This window comes from Mauremys reevesii, linkage group 9 (assembly GCF_016161935.1).
Source record: "Mauremys reevesii isolate NIE-2019 linkage group 9, ASM1616193v1, whole genome shotgun sequence".
NCBI lineage: Eukaryota > Metazoa > Chordata > Testudines > Geoemydidae > Mauremys > Mauremys reevesii.
The window spans coordinates 6,971,065-6,991,613 of NC_052631.1; the positions used below are offsets into that span (position 1 = coordinate 6,971,065).

The 20,549-nt window shown below is 47.5% G+C and overlaps 1 protein-coding gene across 2 annotated transcripts; it reads right to left on the reverse strand.

Annotated features, from left to right (window-relative positions):
• Positions 1-6,540: 6,540 nt before the first annotated feature.
• On the reverse strand, positions 6,541-19,926 carry LOC120371543 (cytochrome P450 2J6-like). 2 transcript variants are annotated; one of them, XM_039487380.1, is made up of 9 exons: positions 19,527-19,848; positions 17,817-17,979; positions 16,216-16,365; positions 14,471-14,631; positions 13,900-14,076; positions 11,256-11,397; positions 8,287-8,474; positions 7,588-7,729; positions 6,541-6,889 (listed from the first exon to the last, which is right to left on the reverse strand). In XM_039487380.1, exons 1-9 carry the CDS (start codon positions 19,695-19,697, stop codon positions 6,711-6,713), a joined length of 1,473 nt encoding a protein of 490 aa, XP_039343314.1. In that variant the 5' UTR covers positions 19,698-19,848; the 3' UTR covers positions 6,541-6,710. The 2 variants fall into 2 exon arrangements, with proteins under 2 accessions (XP_039343314.1, XP_039343315.1); XM_039487381.1 differs by lacking the exons at positions 6,541-6,889; positions 7,588-7,729; positions 8,287-8,474; positions 11,256-11,397 and adding an exon at positions 11,452-11,898 and having other exon boundaries at positions 19,527-19,926.
• Between the last annotated feature and the right edge of the window lie 623 nt (positions 19,927-20,549).

Genomic DNA, 20,549 nt, shown 5'->3' on the forward strand with positions numbered 1-20,549 from the left:
AACAAACAGACAGACTGACAAACACAAGCTCAGCACACAGCAAGTAACCCCCAAACACAAACAAACACACACTACAGACAAAAAAAAAACAGGAGTACTTGTGGCACCTTAAAGACTAACACTACAGACAGTCACTTACCCCACAGATGCTGTATTAGCTCCTCCTTCACCTGGAGAACTCCCTTGCGAAACTCCCTGTTAGCTCCCTGTTAACTCTGGCTATACGAGCTGGTTGCCTGCATGGATCCCTACTGCTGGTGTGCATGTGCGGGCATCTGGATTTTTGTGGTCAGCAGGGTCTGAGGCTGCACATGCACTGAGTTTCCCTACAGTCCCACATCTGAGGGCACGTAACGGGGTGCAGTGCAGACCCACTTCAGTTCCTGCACTAATTTAGAATCCAGGAGCAGTTTAATCCCCAAAGGAATGAGGAAGAAGAGAAGAGGTGGAGATTCACAGGAAGATATTGAGAACTCTTTTCATCTCCTTCTTTTCCTTCTTCCCTCTCCTTCTTCTAGTACTGTCAGCGTGGATCCTCACTAATGCTGAATGTCTTGAGGATTGTTTGAAATTGCAAGCTATCACTCTGAGAGTGTCCCTGACCAACTGGCTCTGCAGAAAGCTTGTGACCAGAAAAAGCCCGCCGGCCTCGTGTAAGGTGGGGTGAATTGAGCCTTTCTGCGTTGGGGGTCTTTGTGCTATAATTTGAATTCTAAGAAAGAGTGGTGTTACGTTGCCCCCTTCCAGCAAGAACACTTCATATTTTTAATCTAACTTCTTTGTATGCCATGAAACGAAGCATAAACAACCCCCAGCAGGCTCTGGGGCATCCCTAGCCGGAGACAGGGTAGTTTGGCTCTTCCAAATACGGAATCAGACCTAGACAGTAGGTCTAGAAAGCAGTTCAGGGATGGAACTCCACAGTCCAGCTTTAGCTCTAAGACCAGGACATGTCTGAGGCATGCAGCAGATGCTGCTCTGGATCTGCTGTAACAAACTCTGGTGCAATAAGAAGGGAAAGAAGTGCTAGTTCCTCGCAGGTTTGGTAGACTGTAAAGATACGAATAATAATGTAGAAACACAAGAAACCTATTGGCCTAGACTAAGAATTAAGCTAAGAGCAAGGCCTCAGAGCCTTAGTAGAAGTTGTTTAATGAAGTTAGCAGAAGTAAGTAAACTAACAGTGACTTTAAATCATAAAATGGCATAAGATTTTGTTTTGCCTGTTTTGTCAGAATCACAAGCGCTGAAAGACTAAAGAAGGCAGTTGGTATCAGATTTAGAGTATTTTTGGAAGAAAACATCAGCAGATCATAGAATCATAGAATATCAGAGTTGGAAGGGACCTCAGGAGGTCTCTAGTCCAACCCCTTGCTCAAAGCAGGATCAATTCCCAACTAATTCATCCCAGCCAGGGCTTTGTCAAGCCTCTAGTTCACCCATCTTATTATTTAGACTTCTGGCATTTGTGTACAAGCACTTTAAAAACTTGTCCCTGTTTATTAGCCTGCCTTTTTCTGATGTTCCAGATTCTTTTTTATGTGACTGTTTATCATCTGATCCGGCCCTTACATTATACTTTTCAGTCTTCTGCTCCTGACTATAACCTGGAGATTCTCTATCATCAGACTCTCCCCTAAGAGAAGTCTGTGTCCGATCCACACGCTCCTCTGCAGCAGTCGGCTTTCCCCCATCTCCTAGTTTAAAAACTGCTCTACAACCTTTTTAATGTTTAGTGCCAGCAGTCTGGTTCCACTTTGGTTTCGGTGGAGCCCATCTTTCCTGTATAGGCTCCTCCCATCCCAGAAGTTTCCCCAGTTCCTAATGAACGCGAACCCCTCCTCTCTACACCATCGTCTCATCCACGCATTGAGACTCTGAAGCTCTGCCTGCCTACCCGGCCCTGCGCTTGGAACTGGGAGCATTTCTGAAAATGCCACCGTAGAGGTCCTGGATTTCAGTCTCCTCCCTAGCAGGGGCTTTGTGAATAAGATCTTCCTTTTCCGAACAGGGGCTGCTAACAGGGAGTTTGTGTTTGGGGGTTACTTGCTGAGCTTGTGTTTGTCAGTCTGCCCCGCGCACTGATTAAGGCTCAGCCAATTACCAGAGGCTTCGAGCTTTCAAACCTGCCTCCAACTGCCAGCCAGAGCACACGGTCCCTCAAACAACCAACCAAACAAACAGACTGACAAACACAAGGGCCTTTGGGGTGTATAATTGATATAAAAAGCTCACTTGGAGTGGCCATATAGGTGTGGCAAAGTGGGAATGTTCTTAATGTTTTGTCTGAATACTCGGTGTGCCTCAGTTTCCCCTATGTGTTACTCAAGTTTCTAGATCAAGTATCTAGGTCTAGATCTAGATCAGTGGGCAAACTTTTTGGCCCAAGGGCCACATCGGGGTTGCAAAACTGTATGGAGGGCCAGGTAGGCAAGGTTGTGCCTCCCCAAACAGCCTGGCCCCCCATCCGCCTCCTCCCACTTCCCACCCCCTGACTGCCCGCTCCAAACGTCTGCTCCATCCAACACCCCCCCCCCGACTGCCCCCTGGAGCCTCCTGCCCCTTATCCAATCCCCCTCCCCGTCACCCCCTTACCATGCCGCTCAGAGCGGCAGGACTGGCAGCCGTGCCACCCGGCCCGAGCCAGCCATGCTCCACACGTGGCGGCATGGCTGCAGGGGAGGGACCAGGGACTAGCCTCCCAAGCTGGGAGCTCAAGGGCCGGGCAGCACAGTCCCATGGGCCGGTTCTGGCCTGCAGGCCATAGTTTGCCCACCTCTGATCTAGATGGTGGGACAAGGGGGTGTGATCCTTGCAGAGAGGGCAGATGTGGTCGACACTTTATATCCTGGCAACTAATGGTCGGTCCCCTTCCTCCATAGGCACCGACTACATGGGGGCTCTGGGGCTGGAGCACCCACAGGGAAAAATTTGCAAGTGCTTGGCCCCCACCGGCAGCGAAGCTCCCCACGCCTCCACATTGCCTCCCCGCCCCAACAAGCGCGCCACATCCCCACTCCTCCCCCGCCCTCCCAGCACGTCCCACCCTCCCGCCCCCTAAAATCTGTTGGGCGGCGCTTAGGACTTTCCCGGAGGGAGGGGGAGGAGCGGGGATGCGGGGCACCCAGGGGAGGAGTTGGAGAAGGGGCGGGGACTTGGGGGGAAGGGGTGGAATGGAGGCAGGGCAAGGGTGGTGCAGTGGGAAGAGGTGAGGACGGGGGTCGAGCACCCTCCGGGCAGAGGGGAAGTTGGCGCCTTTGTCCTCCTCTGCAGGAACCAGCCCCGGGTGTTGGAGAACAAAGTGAGGCGCAGGTCAGGTGACCTGTTTACCTGGGGAAGAGACGAAGGAAGGAGGCGGAGCAGCTGGTCGTGACTGCGGTTGGCTCCTAGTTAAGGACTCGGTGGGGAGAGCCCAAGGCTCTGGATTCCCCAGCCCCAGATGGACTTTGCTGTAACTTCCTGTCTTCCGGGCTAACAAGATCTGTTCCCGTCGACTAATAAACCCTTGTTTTCCAAGGCTGGCTGGGAGTCACTGCTGACTGCGAAGCTGGGCTGCGTGGCCCCTTTGGGCGGGCTCACTGCAGGAAGCTCACAGTGCGAACAAGGGTGCTGAATGCTCTGAGGTCAGACACAGGAAGCGCTGACTCCCAGGAGGCTTCTTGCCCTGGCGACAGTACAAGGGAACACACCCAGCAGCACTAGAGTCCTGCCTGACTTCAGGAGACAATAGGGTACATGCTATGTCTCGGATCACTGATTCAATAAGGGTTAACTTTTAGGATCAGGTTTGCGGTGCCAATACCTGTGATTATGAATGTGAAATTCACTCTCAGTGGATACTCTGCAACACTTATCGAAAACTATCCTGCTTTGTCATTCTTGCCAGTCAACTTATTCACTACATCATCTGTGAAAAGCAACCACCAAAAGGTGCCAAACCAGCTAAAGCAGATTCATGAAAAATTCAAAGGAGCATTCATGGAAAACTGCTTGCAGTGCCAATAAGCGACAATCTGCCTTTCATTAGAACCCATGCACATAACGAACAGTGGCGAGAGGGAAAGGTTTTCGGTGGCAGCGTTACCAGTTCGGAGATGACTCTCAGTTGTGTGTGTTCATTGCATAAGACACAAACAGGGCAGCAGATCAGACGTCACAGCCTGGGGCGGAGGTTAGAGCTATGGATAAGAACTTGCTAAATAAAGCTAAACCTGGTAACAGACAGGTACCATGTTCCTCCTTTCGCCTCCTCTCTCTCTGCTGCTGCCGCAACTCCAGCTTCAGTGCAACACATCTAACACATCCCTGGTCCACCCAACTAAAGCCTGACTCTGTAATTCCTTGTTTTACATTTTCTCTCTCTGCAATGTATTAAGGAGAAAGCTTGGGCACAGACCAATAATGAAGTGGCAATGTCTTGCTCTTTAATTTCCCAAGGTCTAACAGATCGAGAAATTGACTCCACTGGCCTGAGCTGACACTGTCTCAGGCCTGGTCTACACTAGGAGTTTAAACCGGTTTTTGGGAGCGTAAAACCGATTTAACGCCACACCCGTCCACACTGAGAGGCCCTTTATATCGGTATAAAGGGCTCTTTAAACCGGTTTCTGTACTCCTCCCTAATGAGAGGAGTAGTGCTAGTATCGGAATTACCATATCGGATTAGGGTTAGTGTGGCTGCAGATCGACGGTATTGGCTTCCGGGCGGTATCCCACAGTGCACCACTGACCGCTCTGGACAGCAATCTGAACTCGGATGCAGTGGCCAGGTAGACAGGAAAAGCCCCGTGAACTTTTGAATATTTCCTGTTTGCCTAGCGTGGAGCTCAGATCAGCACGTGTGGCGATGCAGTTAAAAATCAAAACAAAGAAAGAGCTCCCACATGGACCATGCGGATGTGATCGCTGTAAGGGCAGGCAAATCTGTTCTATCAGCGCTCCGTTACAGAAGACGAAATTCAAAATCATTTTTAAAAAATCTCCAGACAGACGCCATAGCAGGGGCTCAGCGCACTGCTGCGTGACAAACGTAACGGAAAGCCAAAGAATCAAATGGACGCTCATGGACTGGAGGACTCAAGCTATCCCACAGTTCCTGCAGTCTCCGAAAAGTATTTGCATTCTTGGCTGAGCTCCAAATGCTTCTAGGGTCAAACACAGTGTCCGCGGTGGGTCAGGGCATAGCTCGGCAATTTACGCACCCCCCCACCCACCCCCAGAAGTGAAAGGGAAAACAATCCTCTCTTGACTCTTTAACATGTCACCCTATCTTTACTGAATGCTGCAGATAGACCCGATGCTGCAGCACTCAACACCAACATCCTTGCTCCCCCCCGCCATGGGTGGCTGATGGTGCAAAACGACTGGTATCCATCCTCATCATCAGCCTATTGGCACATGGGGCAGTGCAAAAGGACTGGTAACCATGCAGACTAGCATCGGTGAGGTCTATCAAGGGTGCCTGGCCCTAATTTTTCCTGGTAGATGCTGCAGTATGGCTGATAACCATTGTCATCATAGCAACAGGGGGCTGAGCTCTGTCAGCCCCCACCCTTCATGTGTAAAAAACAGATTCAATTGCCCCTGGACTAGCAGAGGGATGCTGGGCTCCTCTCCTCCACACTTCTTACTGTCCTGTCTGGACTATCATAGCAGCTGGAGGCTGCCTTCCACTCATTTCTCACTAACAAGTCAGTGTGTCTTATTCCTGCATTCTTTATTACTTCATCACACAAGTGGGGGGACAATGCTACAGTAGCCCAGGAAGGCTGGGGGAAGAATGGAATCAACAGGTGGGGTTGTTGCAGGAGCACCCCCTGTGAATAGCATACAGCTCATCATTCCTGCAGGATCTGACACAGAGCAGCTGTGCTCTCTGATACAGTGGTTCTCTAATACACTTGCCCATATTCTAGGCAGGACTGATTCTATTTTTAGATACCAAAAAGGAAGGATTGACTCTGGGAGTCATTCCCAATTTTGGCTTTTGCGCCCCTGGCTAAGAGCAGCCAGGGGCACTTATGACAGCAACAGATGGAGCAGTGCAAAACGACTGGTAGCCATGATCATCTTTTTACCAATTTATGGATTGGTAGATGGTGCAGTATGGCTGGTAACCATCTCTGCTGTCATGCAAAAGCAAAAGCATGCTGCTGTGTAGCGCTGCTGAATCGCCTCTGTCAGCGGCATCTAGTACACATAGGGTGACAGTCACAAAAGGCAAAACAGGCTCCATGATTGCCATGCTATGGCATCTGCCAGGGCAATCCAGGGAAAAAAGGCGCGAAATGCTTGTCTGCCGTTGCTTTCCCAGAGGAAGGAGTGACTGACGACATTTACCCAGAACCACCCGCGACAATGATTTTTGCCCCATCAGGCACTGGGATCTCAACCCGGAAATTCCAAGGGGCGGGGGAGGCTGCGGGAACTATGGGATAGCTACGGAATAGCTACCCACAGTGCAACGCTCCAGAAGTCGATGCTAGCCTCGGACCGTGGACGCACACCACCGATTTAATGTGTTTAGTGTGGCCGCGAGCACTCGATTTTATACAATCTGTTTTACAAAACCGGTTTATGCAAATTCGGAATAGTCCCGTAGTGTAGACGTACCCTCAAAGCTGGGAGTAGAAAGAGGGGAAGAGGTACAAGGCGGAAATTCACAAATGCCTGCCTAATGGCTCCTCCCGCGCTTGGCGGGGTGCTGCAGCCTAGCGAGGAACAGCACAGATCTTATAGGGATGAGGCTGCAATGTACCCCCCAGCACGCACTCGGTGTTGATTTCCTTCACTCCCTCCGGCAGCCTGAATGAGAACGCCCGCAGCAGGTTGGTGAAGAAGATGAAGAGCTCAGTCCTTGCCAGCTGCTCCCCCAAACACACACGGTGCCCTGCAAGAACAAAGGGACAGTGATTGAGTTGGGGGCGGAGGTTTCATTTGGAAATATGAATTACAATTGGATTGAATGTATTCTAAGCCCTGTGTATCCAATCTGGTCAAAGCTGGCAAAATCCTACTTCTCATTGGTGGAAGAAAAATACCATCTGTTTAAAGTGAAGTCATTAGTACTTAAGAAGTTATCAAGATTTGAGGATAGGTCTGTGCACATGCGGCACAATATATTCTGTCCTCTGAAACTGAAACAGCTGTTGAATAACCATGTAGGATCAGGAGATAAGGTCATTTTCCACATAACTGTTATTGTACTGTTGAGGATCATATTTATTGCCTTCTGATTTCTAAATGCAATAGAATTATACTAATTAGTATTAATGATTGGGAGATCCAATGCATAATAATTATTTTTGCAAATTAGTAACTGAACAATTAAAATCCATCACAAAATATACCTTCCTTTGTTCTGACAATTCTCATTTTAGTATTAATAAGAACATAAAAACGGCCATATTAGGTCATATCAATGGTCCATCCAGCTCTGTAATTCAGTCTTTGCTGAGAAATGAGGTGAGACTCGTAGTTTGTGTGTCAATTACAAGGTCAGAAGGTCAACAAGGTTCCACTGCTAATCCATTAATTCACCCCTCACAATTGAACCCGCTAAGAAGCTTTTTCTGTCAGTGTTCTTACCTGCTGAGAATGGTAAGAAAGCTTCTTTGTTCACAAAATTTCCATCCTGATCCAGGAAGTGATTCGGGTTGAACTTTCGAGGTGTCTCCCATTGTTCTGGGTCGAGCAAGGCAGAGGTTAAGTTTGGGAGAATAATGGTGCCCTGCAAGGGAAAATTTGACTCAGTTTGGTGTCTTTCCATCAGAGAGGTGGATAAGGACAGACACTGACAAGAGTTCAATGGACTGATAACAGAATTGGAAAAACGAGGCCATTCAGTGTGAGATTTAAAAATGGAGACGAGATACAAGGTCCAAGTGTTCTTTCTGGCCAAGAAACACACCAGGTAGGATGTAGGAGGGGGAACTGAAGGGGGCTTGAAGTCACCTTTGAGCTTCCCCTGTTCTTGGCTCTGCCCAGAGTGTACTGTTGCCAAGGCCCCTAAGGGACATATTGGCACCTGAGAAGAGCCAGAGCACAGCAGGCTTCAAGAGGGGTGGCCCCGAGCTCTTTGCCGATTCTGTAATGTTTGAGGAATTCCCGAGAATTGGGGATATTTCCCAGTGGCCTCATCCATCAGCTGTATTATTTAGGTGTTGGAAGAAAGTGAAGGAGCTGCAGAGCAAAAGAGACTCAGGTCCACTGGGTACGTGTTGGATTCCTGGTACATTGGTCCTCTGAGGGAAGGAGGGGCTATGAAGATAGAGACTGGCTCTGTACCTTCTCAACGGGAAAGCCCTGCAGCACTGTGTCTTTTACACATTCTCTGGGGACTCCCACTGCAACGATGCTGCTGTGGCGCTGGATCTCATGAATCACGGCATTGGTGTAGGGCAGGTTCTTCCGATCCTCGTAGCAGATTAATTGGGAGGGACCCAGCACAGCATCCAGCTCCTTCTGGACTCTCTCTGAAGGGAAACATTAAGGACACACATCTTGGACTGTGCGCGTGTGTGTATCCTGGATAGGGTGGCCAGACAGCAAGCGTGAAAAATCGGGACACTTTTTTTCCAGGGTGGAGGGTGGGTACAGTTGCCTATATAAGACAAAGCCCCTGATATTCGGACGGTCCCAATAATATCAGATAGGGTGACCAGATGTCCCAATTTTATAGGGACAGTCCTGATTTGGGAGGCTTTTTCTTATCTAGGCACCTATTACTCCCCACCCCGGTCCCGATTTTTCACACTTGCTGTCTGGTCACCCTAATATCAGGACATCTGGTCACCCTAATCCTGGAGCCTTTTCTTTTCCCCGCTGGAATCTGATTTGAATCTCTCCTTTATTGCGGGGTTAAGGTCAGTGAGAGGGTAAAGCCCTGCCAGCAGGACAAGCGTAGCAAGTAACTGCTGCATCTCAGTACCTGGGAGAGATCATCAGCACATTCCACAGAGACCCAGACAACAGACGGCTGAAACTCAGTGTCCTGACCAAATTCCGCCCTGGTGAGGAGCTTTTCCCTTTCTTCTCTCGGATAGGAAGACTGATGATGGGGGCAGTAACCTAGTAACCACTCATGGCCATGAGCGCACTGTGCAGCAGACTGGACTAGATGACCGTGAGGTCCCTTCCAGTCCCATTCTATGGTGTCTGCTTCGGAGGCAGCCAGGAACCAGGCTGCTCCCTAGGGAAAGCTTTCTCTAGCTTCATTTCACAGGTTAGACTCCTGTTTCTATGCCATGCCCAGGACCTGTCCAATACAGTTTATTTCAGGTCCTGAGAGAACAACAGAGTTTTATCTGAGGTGGGATCAGCTAGCTGGGAGTGCACCTTAGCAGAGCAGGAGTTCAAAGTGTGTAGAGCAATCAAGACGTTATCTTAGCTGGAAACAGGAGCCCTCTAGTGCTAGCAGAGTGCAGTGACATTCAGAGATGTCAGCAAGTAAAGAAGCATCCTTGCGAGATGAAAGCGATAGCTGGGATTTAGAGTGGCAGCCAGGGGATTCAAGGCCCCCCTTTTGGCCAATGCATCCGTAAGATGTTCCTGTTTATAAATGAAAGAGGAGAGGGCTTCACAGCATCGCCCCTTGGCTTGAGCAGATAGCCAGTGTGCAGGGCTTCGCTGGTCCTTTCCATTAGGAGGAGAACTCGATGATGCAAATACGGCATTTCTTGGGTGCAATCCTGTGGCTTTGCAAAGCACGTACACCAAGTCCTGTTTCCCTGAACACTGTAGGATCAAACCACAGGATGCTCATAATTTCCAAGCTTGCCTTCCCTGCCAGCACTTTGCACCCCCTCCAGGCCGTGCTTTCACCACTGCTCTCCGATTTCTCCTGGCTTTTCTCCCTGCTTTCTGCTTCTGACAAATGCCCACAGCCACAAGCCAATCAATGCACCAACCTCCACGTTTTCAATCAGTTCCCAGGAATCCCCTCTTATTCTCCCAAAATTAATTCTTGCTCCGTCCTGCCATGTGACCAGTGCTTTGGGCAGTGACTTGTCTGGTTTCCACTATCTGACTCCATAAAGGAGCTTAATGTGCTTCTTTCAGTTAGCCAAAAGGAAGGGCATCTGGCGCACCCAGCAGCCTCAGCAAGGTCTGTGATTGCCCATAGATCAAAGCTACCCTGGCTGGCAGCTACCAACACCCTCCAGCATAACCGTGTGTATGAAATGCAGTTGGTTTTCCATCCTGGAGGCAGAGATGACCTGTGCCTGCCAATAGTGGGGGGGAGGAAGGAGTGAGGGCAGCCGGCCTCAGCAGAGTTAGTTACTGAGCATGCTCAGTACAAGCCAAGCAGCGAATCTGACAGAGCGGGCATGTGACCCCGCATCCCCCCACCCACGCGTCACCTCTGCCTAGAAGTGAAGATGGAAGAGACTGAGCTGCACTAATTGAGAGAGACACTCGGGAAGCACCATCTGCATGTGCTGTAGGGGACAACAGCATTTAGTGAATTGAAAGTCCTGCATTTGCGCAATCACAAAGACAACTTTACCAGCTAGCAACTCTGAAAGCACTTCCCTGGCAGGGGCACGTTCCTCACTGAGGACTATGACTACAATAGCATGTTCCTCTAAAGGACGCCTCCACGCCAGCATTACCCTGTTCCTGGCAGTACTAACACAGGACTTGTGGCCCAGAAGGACACCTGAGAGTTAGAGACTGTGTTGCAAGGCATGCTGGGAAGGAGGCAGCATATATAGGTACCTCCCTTCTTCATAACAGAGAGAGGGTGCAATGATTACTGACTGTCTCGTTAAAGGACCTTGAGAGTCCTTTGTGTGTAGAGTCAGATGACTGGAGAAGGAACCCAAGGAGGGAAAAAATGTTTAGATACTTGTGACTCAGGGAACCGCTGGGAAGAAGAAACCCTGAGTGTGTGAAGTTTGTTTGGGTGCGTTGGGATGTTATGATTTATTTGGACGTCTGAGTTTATCTGAATCAAGCAACAGTATCTTGCGGAAAGGTGATAACGCTTGGCTTGAGAACCAGACACAAACTGTGGAAAAACCCCATATCTCTAAGACGCAAGGGGCAGTGACCGGGGGGTCAGAAATTAAAGACGCCTGACTCAAAGCTCATTCCAGGCATCTGCTTTTATACCGGGGACCCATCTTGGAGCTGTAGCCACCAACTGCCAGTTTTAGACTTACAATCACCTAACAAAACTGTGCAGAAGTGGTTACTTTCTACATATTGCACGATCTTATCTATGGTGCATGTACCTTCCTCAACCCCCTCACCTTGGATGTCTGGGTAAGCCACCATATTAAGCACTGCCCAGCGCATGGTGGTAGTTGTGGTTTCTGTGCCTGCCAAGAAAAGTTCGAAAATAGTCTGGACCAGGTTGTCTTCATCAAAGGTCGAATGAGGGTCAGCTTTGCTCTGCAGGTGACAATCAGAGGTTTGAGGTTAAGGTGCAAAGGTAGGACAATCTGGGTAATAACGAGTGTCACTCTGTACTGTTTTAATGCCCAGCAATGTGCAGTATATATAACTTTACAAAACAAAAAAAGTCTGCATTTTTAAAAGAACACTGGGAAACAGGAACGAGGATTCCATCCCTCCATGCTCCTTCATCGTTTCCACATACAATGTCCTGACACTCAAGCTTTGCTTCCGGTTCAGGATTGGACCCAGTGTTAGTGCAATATTCAGAGGACCTGTTAAGAACAAAGTGGGTGGGAAGCTAGAGCACCAGCAGCTGAAGTCTCCCTCCCAACTGGACCAAATACAGCATGAAGAGCTTTGAAATCTGACAGCATGGCTGTAGCAAGAGGTGAAGAAAAATTCCTTTGCTTCCACCATACGAGTTGCAAAATCCTGCTCATCTGAACTGTTCTGTGTGATAGACAGTCCTGGGTGGTTTTGTTGAGTTGTTTGCATCTGTTGGCAGAATCTCATAGTGCCAGGATTTGTCTAGTTATTTTGCAGTTAACATTGTTCAAGTTCAGAATTTGTTAGTGCTCAACAAGACAAATGCAGCATCTCCTCTACTTGACTTTAATTCAGGGACGCTCATGAAGTTCGTGAAGTGCTGGGGGATATTTGTGCTCTGACCAGCGAGTTGAACCTATGACTTTCTTGGGTGGTAAAAGGGAGGGAGGAGGAAGTGGGAGCATGGTTGGACACGACTGTCAGTGCTTCCCAGAGGGAGACATTCTATTTGAGGCCTGACACACTGATCAATTAGAAAATGGTCCCAAGTTGGGATAGATAGTAAGGCCTCCTGGCAGGGGCGGCTCTAGAAATTGCGCCGCCACAAGCAGGACGGCAGGCCGCGGGGGGGCGCTCTGGCAGTCGCCGGTCCCGCGGCTCCGGTGGACCTCCCACAGACATGCCTGCGAATGCTCCACCGGAGCCGCGAGACCAGTGGACCCTCCGCAGGCATGCCTGCGAGAGGTCCACCAGAGCCGCCTGCTGCCCTCCCGCAGCACGCCGCCCCAAGGGCGCGCTTGGCGCGCTGGGGTCTGGAGCTGGCCCTGCCTCCCAGGTGCTGTGGTAATAATAAAAAAGTAGATCTGGCCAAAAAAAAAAAATGTTTTTCCAGATAGTAATTTTGCTGACAATTGCATCTTTTTGGGCACCAAAACTATTTGTGAATTCAGGTCGAATTTGGTGAATAGTTTCAGCCAAAGAAAGAAAAAGGGAAAAGAAAAAAAAAGACAAGAAAATGAAAGATGGTCTAAATATTTTGGCTTTTTGTTTTGAAAACTAGTTACATTAATTTTAAAGGGTGCAAAACATCCCAAAACTAAATGGAAAACTGAAAAATAAACCCATTTTGTGTTGAATAAAATGTTTCATTCCACCCCAAAATAATTTTTCTTTCAGGTTTCCATTTCTTTTTCAGCCTGAATGGATTTTTTTCCCCCAGAGTTTTTGGTTTGGCCCCTGAACCAAACAGTGTCAATTATTCGCTCACTTCAGTAGAGTATCAGAGGGGGAGTCGTGTTAGTCTGGATCTGTAAAAGCAGCAAAGAGTCCTGTGGCACCTTATAGACTAACAGATGTTTGGGAGCATGAGCTTGCGTGGGTGAATACCCACTTAGTCAGACTCCAATACGTCTGTTAGTCTATAAGGTGCCACAGGACTCTTTGCCGCTTTTCACTTCTGTAAGGAAGTACAAAACTAAACTTGTTTAGGGTTTTTCCGACAGTTTTTTCTCCATGTGCTAGTGCCTATTTCCAACCCTGCTAGACATCATTTTCCATGTGCAGTGTTGTTGTAGCCAACAACAGTTTCATTTTCAAATAAAAGTTCATGGGGCCCTTTATCAATCGTATCAAATATTAGATCCAATGCGTTCCTTGAATCCAACAGTTTTGTGACTCATTCAGAAAGAACAATGGCATTTGTCTAGTACAATGTATATTTCAAATCCCCATTCTATTTACTACTCACAGTACTGATTTCTCTGAGCAATCACTACAGCATATCTTTCTCCTTACTATTAATTCCATGATATTATTAAGGGTTTAAATTACACTTACTGGACAATAATTGCTCTTTTCCATCTTTTAAAATCTCCTTACCACCTCTGTTTGCCTTTTTGCCATTACTTTGATGTCACCCTAATCTCCATGGCAATTTGTTTTGGTCATCATTTCTAAATCGACATTCATATAATATGAGGGTCTTGGAAATTAAAAAAAAGAATAATTTCTTCACAGATTGTCTATAAAATCAAAGAACTTGATCCTACTCTCATTGAAGTCAATGACAAAACACCCCATGACTTCTGTGTGAGGAGATTAGAACCGTAAAATACATGAAGCATTTCAGAGGGTTCTTTTCCATCTTATCCTGGAGAAGTTTATGTTTATACCAGAGGACAGCAGTGAAGCCCCCAAAGCACGGTAGTCATATACAGCACAGACGCTTACTTTGTCTATCTGAGCCAGGTAGAAATCAATGAAATCTTGTGGTTCGTCTGGTGACCCACGCTCTTGGTGGCTTCTGACCTCCTTCCTTGCAAAAGACCGGAGAAACTCATGGCAATAGAATACCTTCTGGTGAGTGCCTGGGAGACGATCCATGAGCCAGGGGAAAATATCATACAGCTGTGAGAGAGGCAAACGTGAGATGTGCTCTCCCACCAACAAAATAAACCCACCCCCAACGAGAAGCAGTAGCTTTATCGGTGGAAGAAAGCCACTGTCCATACTGGCACTTTTTGTCGGTAAAACTTTTGTCATTTGGGGGTAAGAGGGTTTCACACCCTGAACGACAAAATGTTTTACTGACGTAAGTGCAGCATAGACAGAGCCTACAATTCCATTTACTCCAAAAACCTGAAACCTTCTTTACTCCACCATGTTGTACACCAGCCCTCACAAACTATAATAAGTAGTAAATTCCTCAATACAGGGATCTCCCTTCCTTCTTTACTGGGTGAGAAACCGTGCCTTGCTTTGGATACAGATAAAATAACGAGAAGCGCTCGTATGTACTCACCAGCTCGCTGATGCTGTTCCCTTGTTTGATCATGTAATCATTGTTTTCAATCAGCTGGCGAAAATCTTTGTCCTCAATGGAAAAGCGATGTCCAAACACCACCGCCGCAATCACGTTTGAGACTGAATTGACGATGGGGAAAGAAGGATCCAGGGGATCTCCTGCAAAAATAGTGATCAGAATTCACATTAACGTTCCCAACACTGCTCCTCCCTCCCGCTACTGAGAGATGAATCCTGAACAGGCCACTGAAGAGGGAGAGTGAGGGCAGCAGCGCGTTCTCATTTTGAATGGTTTTGATTCTGTGGTACTGGGGGTGGGAGGGCATCAAGCACTCTCAATGGACTCATTGCCCAAAACTGATTTGATATAAGCAGGTTCCTAACTCCATATTTAGACACCAAACTAACTGTTGCCTGATTTTCAAAGACTGCCCCGAGCTGTCTGCCTCTAAACCCAGACCAGTCGGTGGTAATGATGCCTGATAGAAAAGGTTTGGCCAACTTTTGCTAGAAAAGTGCTCAGGTTTGGGGGACCTCCTGGACCACCTGCTGTGTTTGAATGCTGCTTTTTTTTGTTTTCATCTGTTGTAAATCTAGTAAGGAGCCTGTGGCTGTGCCCAGTCATAGTCCGCCCTCACTGCAGTTATCCAGGTGTTGATCACTTCTAGGATAGATTACTGAAATGCACTCTTCATGGTATTGATCCATTACTAGATGGGAATGGTAGGATTGTCAATAATAATGCAGAAAAGGCAGAAGTATTCAGCTAATATTTCTGTTCTATATTTAGGGAAAAAACAGAAGATCTAGTCATACATGATAATGAAACACTTTCCATTCCAACAGTAACTCAGGAGGATGTTAAGTAGCAGCTATGAAAGTCAGACATTTTTAAGTCAGAAGGTCTTGATAATCTGCTTCTAAGACTTCTAAAAGAGCTGTCTGAGGAGCTCACCAGACCATTAATGTTGATTTTCAACCACACTTGGAACACTCGGGAAGTTCCAAAAGCCTGGGAGAATGCTAATGTTGTACCAATATGTTAAAGGGCAGGCAATTATATGTCTGATACTCTGACATTGAACCCATAGATGTCAGGCAAGAAAAGGGAGCCGCTAATACAGGACCTGATTACTAAAGAATTAAAGGAGAATAATATAATTAATGTCAATAAACACAGGTTTATGGAAAACAGATCCTGTCAAATTAACTTGATATCTTTTTCTGATGAGATCACAAGTGTAGTTTGATAAAGGAATTAGTGCTGACGTGGTATTGCCTGACAGTTTGGTTAAAAAATAGGAACGATACAAAATGAACACAGCACACATTAAACAGATATAAAACTGGCTAACTGATAGGTCTCAAAATGTAACAGTAAATGGGGAATAATCATTGAGCGTGTATTTTTCTAGTGGGGTACAACAGGGATTGGTTCTTGGCCCTACGTTATTTAACTGTTTACTGTATTTTTCACTCCATGCATCTGATGAAGTGGGTTTTAGCCCACAGAAGCTTATGCCCAAATAAATGTGTTAGTCTCTAAGGTGCCACAAGGACTCCTCGTTGTTTTTGCTGATACTGACTAACCAGGCTACCCTTAACACTTGTGATCACGTAAAGCACTGGTGTTAACTCCACCCATATCTAGCCATCTGGGGCCTGGAATTCTCTCCTCTTGCTGGCATGACAGAGACATGCTTCTGGAAGTGAAAAGACCCAGCTATGCTGGCCGTGCTGTACCTCTCTCATTCATAAAGTACTCCAGCAGCTGACGAGCCTCCTCTTGGATTCGGTGCTCCAGGCCTTTCTTGCCCAGTCCCAGGTTCCGCAGGGTCATCAGTCCGAAGCGTCTCTGCTGCTTCCAGGTGTGACCACTTGTGAAAATAATACCTGAGGCCATTGAGAATTGTTGTTTATATTAAGTAAAATCCTTCACATAGTAACAGTTAAATCTAAACTAAATTTTCTAACAGGAGAAGTAAATGCAGAAGAACGTGACTCCTAGCTGATCTCCCTTATCCGGCCACAGATGTGGCATGGATTGTGACAACTTCAGAAAAGTCCTTGATGTCGAGGGTTTTGTTTCTCTTATAAGAGAAATAGAAAGCGGGGCTTCAAAAACTCAGGATGCAGTTATCCTAAATCATTTGTGATCCAAAAACATGTAGTTCTACAGCTGGGAATCCACACCAGGGATTCTAGAGAAGAGGGGAATTCCGTGGGGTGAGATTTGCTGCAGTGCAAGGCATTAATAAAAGGGCAAGGATGGTTGTGTTTGAATGACAGTGCAGGGATCTGACCTGAAGCCCAGCAGGTGAGAAGATCCTGCCCAGGTTAAAAAGCAGGGGCGGCTCTAGGATTTGCGGCGCCCCAAGCAGGGCGGCCCGCCGCGGGGGGCGCTCTGGCGGTCGCCGGTCCCGAGGTTCCGGTGGACCTCCTGCAGACGTGCCTGCGGATGCTCCACTGGAGCCGCGGGACCAGTGGACCCACCGCAGGCATGCCTGCGGGAGGTCCACCGGAGCCGCCTGACGCCCTCCCATGGGACGCCGCCCCAAGCGCGCGCTTGGCGCGCTGGGATCTGGAGCCGGCCCTGTTAAAAAGCCACCACATTAGATGACTATCACAAAACTAGTACTGTGTAAAGCAGGGGTGGCCAACCTGTGGCTCCGGAGCCGCATGCGGCTCTTCATAGGTTAATGTGCAGCTCCTTGCATAGGCCCGACTCCGGGGCTGGAGCCATAGATGCTAACTTTCCAATGTGCTGGGGAGTGCTCACTGCTCAACCCCCTTCTCTGCCCCAGGCCCTGTGCCCACTCCACCCCTTCCCCCAACCCTGCCATGCCCCCGTTCTTCCCCCCTCCCCACCAGAGCCTCCTGCACACCGCGTAACAGCTGATCGCAGCGGGCGGGAGGCACTGATTGGTGGGGCTGCTGGTGGGCAGGAGGCGCTGCAGGTTGGAGTGGGGGGGAGCTGATGGGGGCTGCTTACATATTAGTGTGGCTCTTTGGCAATGTACATTGGTAAATTCTGGCTCCTTCTCAGGCTCAGGTTGGCCGCCCCTGGTGTAAAGCATATATACAATGGGAGTAATGCCAGCTGATGTTCACATTCCTGGCTGATGCTTCAAACAAACTTCTTAGTCAGGATTTTGCTCCTCTGTTCTATTCAGTGGTTGTTTGCCTTATTGATTAGTATCAGAAAAGTCACTCGTGTAGTGATTTTAACCATTTGCAGCAGCATTCCCATGGGGAGATGACTATGGAAGCAGGGAGCAGCCACACTTAAAGGATCATGTGAACTTATTTTTTTCTGTATAGTTTATAAGAAAAGAAAATGTTACCCTTTCCTCCGGCTATTTTCTGAAAAAAAGGGGTTGCTGGCCGGCCAGAGATGTCTTCAGAGTGGACAGTCAGGCCACTCTTCACAGCTGTGAACCCATTCAGTATGATGACAGGAATGTGTCCAATCCACAAGGTGAAGATGTTCCCGTAAATCTGTGCCAACTAGAGACACCGTCAGTGCTAGAAAACCACAAGCCAAAAAAACTGTACACAATGAAACAACCGCCCAGCTTACTTCAGGACGCTCTCCTGGGGGGTGGGAGGGTGCTGTAGAAACATTTGTAGTGAAACCCCAAACCATGGCGAAAGATGAGCTAACGTCAGAACAGCATCATAGCTGACTATGAGATAAGACAATACGCTCTCATCCAACAGGATGTCTCAGCAGCTGTGTCCTGGGGATGCTGTTTAAATGTCTTGTACGGAATGGGATAGAGTTACCTACAGGTGAATTTCACATCATGATTGGACAGACGTCCTCAGGAATAGAACGGCTTGTGCCTTCCAGTTAAGGGGACAATTCTGTGGTGTCTCTTCTAATACCCTGTAAACATTGCATCTAGAACACTCTGAATTAAGGTGGTAACTGACATTCCTGGGAGACTTAGTATTGTCCCTTGGAGTCACAGTTTATCAGGGTTAGTTATATGTGATAATGCAGGGCAATCTCATGCATCTCAGTCTTCCTAAGTGCCCCTTGCAGTGACCGACCTCTGAACTCATTGAAGCGTCTCATTTTCTCCTATAGAGCTACTGGCAAAGTACAGACAGCCCAGTGCACAGAAACATCCCCATTAATCTATTTCCCCATCACGCACCATTAAAATCCTAGAAGATTAGGGTTGGAAGAGACCTCAGGAGGTCACCTAGTCATTCCTCTCACCTGCCCGTTTTCTGAATCCTTTAAAGCAACCAGATTTCTCAGCATGTTATAAAGGGACATTCACGCCAGAACTTGTATAAAGGGCAAATTTCTGCCTAAGGCAGCTGGTCATTTGCTGCCTCTCTCTTTGCAATAATTTCTGTCATTGGTGTTTGAAAAAGATCTTTCTGTCTCGCAATGGGGCTATTCCTTCTGCCTGACAAAATTGTGTCTCCCAGGTTCTTATCATAGAAGTGAATGTGATGCCACCTACTGAGCATTAAGGCTTCAGTGAAGAATTGAGCTGGAAGGGCCGATGGGCTGGGAAGGAGCATAGCCATCCCACAAACAAATACCTGGATACAAGCAAAGGTAGCAAAAAATACTGAAGGAAACCAGGCGACAGCTGAATAGATTTAGGCTGAACTTTTCCAAGGAGGTGCCGCAATACAGCCATATTTAACACCTGCAGATCACAGTGACTTCAGTGGGACTTGAGGGAGCTCAGCACCTCAGAATATCATCTCACGTTATCTAGGGAGTTACATAAAAATTTAGCAGCCCATTCATGACCTATAAGGGTTTGAACCCCACCCCCTTTAAACAAGTCAATTCATTTTGCTGAGTCAGGAATACTTCATTCTCATTCAATCTTCTGCTCAGCAAATGCCACTAAATTCACACTTTCATCGCTAACAGGTAATGGGATTTGTGGCCATCATTTACTTCCCCATGCACAAGCCAGATGAAATGTTATTTAGCACACAGACGTGCTTTATTCTACAGCTGCTGCATTTTGCTAATTTTATCATTTACTTGGATATATTTGGACACACATTCACAATACCTTAATGAAAATCTCGTGCTGGCGTTTGAAATCCATCTGCCATATGGTGCCGATGAGGGGGAGGGGAGTTGGTCCAGGAGGAAGCCGGCTACATGCCCACTTCATTTTCAGAAATTGCACAACAAAGAGAGAGATGAGCAGAGCTACTAAAAACTCGCTGATCACCAACATCGCCCTGCTGCTCTGTCTGTCTGTCCACTGTGTGGTCAGGTCTGAACTCTCCCTGTCTTTTTTGAGGTTCTAGATCTCCCTAAATAGGCTTTAATCCCCTTCTATTTACCTCTCTCCTTCTCCCTGTGATTCCCTGCTTTTATACCTATCATCAAAGTGGCGAATTGCAAGACTCATGTGTATTTAATAAGACCTTTGTACTGGAGAATAAGCCAATCTTTCTGCTAGTCAAACCGTGCCCACCAGACCTTAACCTCTAAAGCTCCCAGTGAGACTGGCCTGCCTTCCTCTGCATAAATGTTACATTTAAAGGTAAAACCCAGTTTGAATGTTAATTATCTAATTTGATGAAGGGCTGGGAGAATGCCCTTGGGAAGGTTTTCACACAAACTGAGAACTCTCACAGAAAGGAAAGGTTACTTACCTTGTACAGTAACTTGAGTTCTTCAAGATGTGTCCCCCTATGGGTTCTCCACATCAGGATATCCGCATGCCCATCCCCTCTTGATCTGAGATTTTGTCAGCTGTGTCCGTGAGTCCGCGCCTGCGCCCCAGACACCCTAGTGCCCCAATACAAGAGTATATAGGGGCGGACCTACCGCCACTTGTAGCCTATAAAATATACTAAGTAGAAATTAGGCTTCGGCCTAAAATTAGCCTAAGCGTATGGGAAACTGAGTCTGTGAGTAGAAGTTAGCAATAAGTTGGAGACAGTACAGCAGAAAATAGAAGTTAGCAAGAACATGACCCAGGGTGATGTTGCTGTTACGTTTTGGTTGTAACTGTTTAAGCAAGGTTTTCAGTGAGTGATTTTCAGAATTTTCAATGTTTCATTAAATGCTGTCTGTATTG

Excerpts from the sequence above, each read along its gene's own strand:
- LOC120371543 (XM_039487380.1), bottom strand. The coding sequence starts at position 19,697 with ATGTTGGTGATCAGCGAGTTTTTAGTAGCTCTGCTCATCTCTCTCTTT. Across the intron at positions 8,475-11,255 it reads GGCTTACCCAGACATCCAAG|AGAGAGTCCAGAAGGAGCTG; the intron begins GTGAGGGGGTTG and ends GTTTCCCTTCAG. Across the intron at positions 7,730-8,286 it reads AGGGCTTTCCCGTTGAGAAG|GGCACCATTATTCTCCCAAA; the intron begins GTACAGAGCCAG and ends TTTCCCTTGCAG.